At 42.8% G+C, this 2,500-nt stretch overlaps 1 protein-coding gene across 1 annotated transcript in view; it reads left to right on the top strand.

Moving 5' to 3' along the window:
• Positions 1-2,500, top strand: part of scube3 (signal peptide, CUB domain, EGF-like 3) — a gene marked incomplete in the record, with an annotated part of 82,354 nt that overhangs the window by 78,516 nt on the left and 1,338 nt on the right. Inside the window, 1 exon segment of the mRNA XM_076276722.1 lies at positions 2,091-2,243. Within this exon segment, the coding sequence (XP_076132837.1) occupies positions 2,091-2,243 (153 nt within the window).

Raw genomic sequence — 2,500 nt, 5'->3', positions numbered from 1 at the left:
TCTACTGCAGCAATATTGTAGAAAGGCTTTAACACACTCTTATTTAATTACTTCAGGCCAAAAGTGTTTAAAGGGGAGATTTTTTTCTTGTTAATATGCAATTCAACACCAAGTAAAATCTATAAAATCAAGTTTGCAAGACTTCCCATTTCCTCATCAAAGTAACAAATCAGAACATTCTAGATATTGTTCATATTTCCATTTGTTGCCTCATCCGCATTTAATGAAAACATGGTAATTTTGAGTTTTACAGACAACTCAGTTTTCCAATGAGCAGCAATACTGTGTGTGCTCATGCAGGAGGTATGCGCATTTGTAACGACAATCTGGAGACGGCGCTTTTGTCTTCAGCAACAGATTGTATAAGGTTGACAAGAGGTTGCGATATGGTTAAGGACAGGTCGTGTTGCGCTATGAAAGAACATGCGTAGCCTACTTTCTAAACGTAAAAACGGTCAGCCATAGATAAACGTAGCCTACCTCTGTCGTGGTGGCTAGTTGCACCAGGTAGGGAAGATGTCCTGAAGTGCACGAACGTTAACCTTATGGCGGTCTTCTGATTGGTGGCGTGCTAAAACGTTTTCCTATTGCATCCATAAACAATTTTCTTGCAGCGAACCGCGCAAAAGCTAACTCCTGGCACTTTAATTTCTTTACACCATGGCTTGTTAGTTCTCCCCCGTTTCCAACAGCTGCCCATCTGCATTTGTTTTTTAACTTTTGACACCTGCCTTCCTTTAGCAACAACGCATCCATGACAGCTAGTGGCCTTGCCAAATAGACGCACACAAATCATGACACTAATATGCGAGGTTCTGGTAGGCCCACTGGTTATGGTTTTGTGCTAGAAATTAATAATATTTTATAGCAAAGTTTTAAGTTGACTATTTTAATTGTATGGTTATTTTTTGTCAACATACACTCACAACCTATTGTCGTTAAAAGTGAGGCCTAAGCAAAATAGGCTACAAGGCTGTCTGTGCGTCACAAACACGACTGACCCCCTTACTCGACACGCTCAGTCAAAACCTTCCGTCGCAAATTGTGAAAAACATTGTTGTATGTCATAACAGACGGGATAATAAATTGCATAGGCTACGGTTTATATTGCGTCGCTTTACACATAATGTTAGTTGCATTGATTAAAAACTGTAACAATAATAGTAGCCTACATCGGGTGGCATAGCAGGCTATCTGTTCAAGTCATAGGTGACACCCAAAATGAATGACCTCCCCTGACAAGAGTTCGCGATAGTAAGTGTCTACATTGATGCACGGAAAGAACACAGCCTCCGAATTCGCACATAGAGCTCACAATATCATATCCAAAAAAGTTAAACGGATTGGCCAACCTCATCAGCTGTCTCGATTGTGTCACTATAATCCAACTTTTAGACCGTTATAGTCCTCCATACGTGTTCTTTTTTTTAAGCAAACGCCCGAGACAAGTGTGTAGCTACAACATACAAAGCGAAACTCATGGCTGACGTAGGCCGTATAGGACGTATCTTCTTGAGCGGTCACGGATTGAGACACAGAAAGTTCTCAAGAACACTATTAGGTCTTTAAACATTTACCTAATATTTGTAGTTGCAAGGAAAAGCAAAGGTGACAGTCCCCCCCCCCCTCCTATTTTTTTTCTCATCGGATCTGCATCGATCTCAAATATGACATTTCTAAAATCAAATTGACGGAAATCCGTCCTATGACGGAGAACTTTAATCCTTGTAAATAGAGTGCAACACAGATAATTATCCCCCTCCTTAAATAGAGTGCAACACAGATATGTGTCCCCCTCCTTAAATGCTGACAACACTTGCCCTAACACAATTTCAGAGGTATACACAAAGTTCAGGGGTTTATACAGCGATAACTCGTTTGCTCGCTCTCTGGCTTTTACACATACACACACACATACACACACACATGCACAGAGACACATACACATACATACACACACACACAGACACACACACACACATACAGACACACACACACACATGCAAGCAGTGAAGCCAAAACTCTCAGGTAGTAAATGGTGTGCAGCTTATTTCCTCTGACGAAGCCCCTTTTCCCATCATGCTTTGCAGCATCGGCCAACTCCATCACCACCTATGAGACGTGTCAGACGTACGAGCGGCCCATCGCCTTCACCGCACGCTCACGCCGCCTTTGGATCAACTTCAAATCCAACGAGGTCAACAGCGCCCGCGGATTCCACATCCCCTACGTCACCTATGACGGTGTGTGTGTGTGTGTGTGTGTGTGTGTGTGCGAAACCATTTGACATCAGTGCCGTTGTGTGTGTGTGCATTCATGTGTGTGTTTGTTAAGACACTCTTTACCTCTCTGTTCCATTCGTGTGTGTGTGTGTGTGTGTGTGTGTGTGTGTGTGTGTGTGTGTGTGTGTGTGTGTGTGTGTGTGTGTGTGTGTGTGTGTGTGTGTGTCTGTGTGTGTGTGATGTCACGCTTTACCTCTCTGTTCCATTCATGTGTGTGT

Source organism: Alosa pseudoharengus, unplaced genomic scaffold (genome assembly GCF_046254945.1).
Source record: "Alosa pseudoharengus isolate Yale_2024_CS ecotype anadromous, Long Island Sound unplaced genomic scaffold, YU_APseudo_1.1 YU_APseudo_1.1_scf_9, whole genome shotgun sequence".
Taxonomy (NCBI): domain Eukaryota; kingdom Metazoa; phylum Chordata; class Actinopteri; order Clupeiformes; family Clupeidae; genus Alosa; species Alosa pseudoharengus.
Note: the sequence above shows the minus strand (reverse complement) of the source record. Positions and strands in the feature narration are given on the sequence as shown.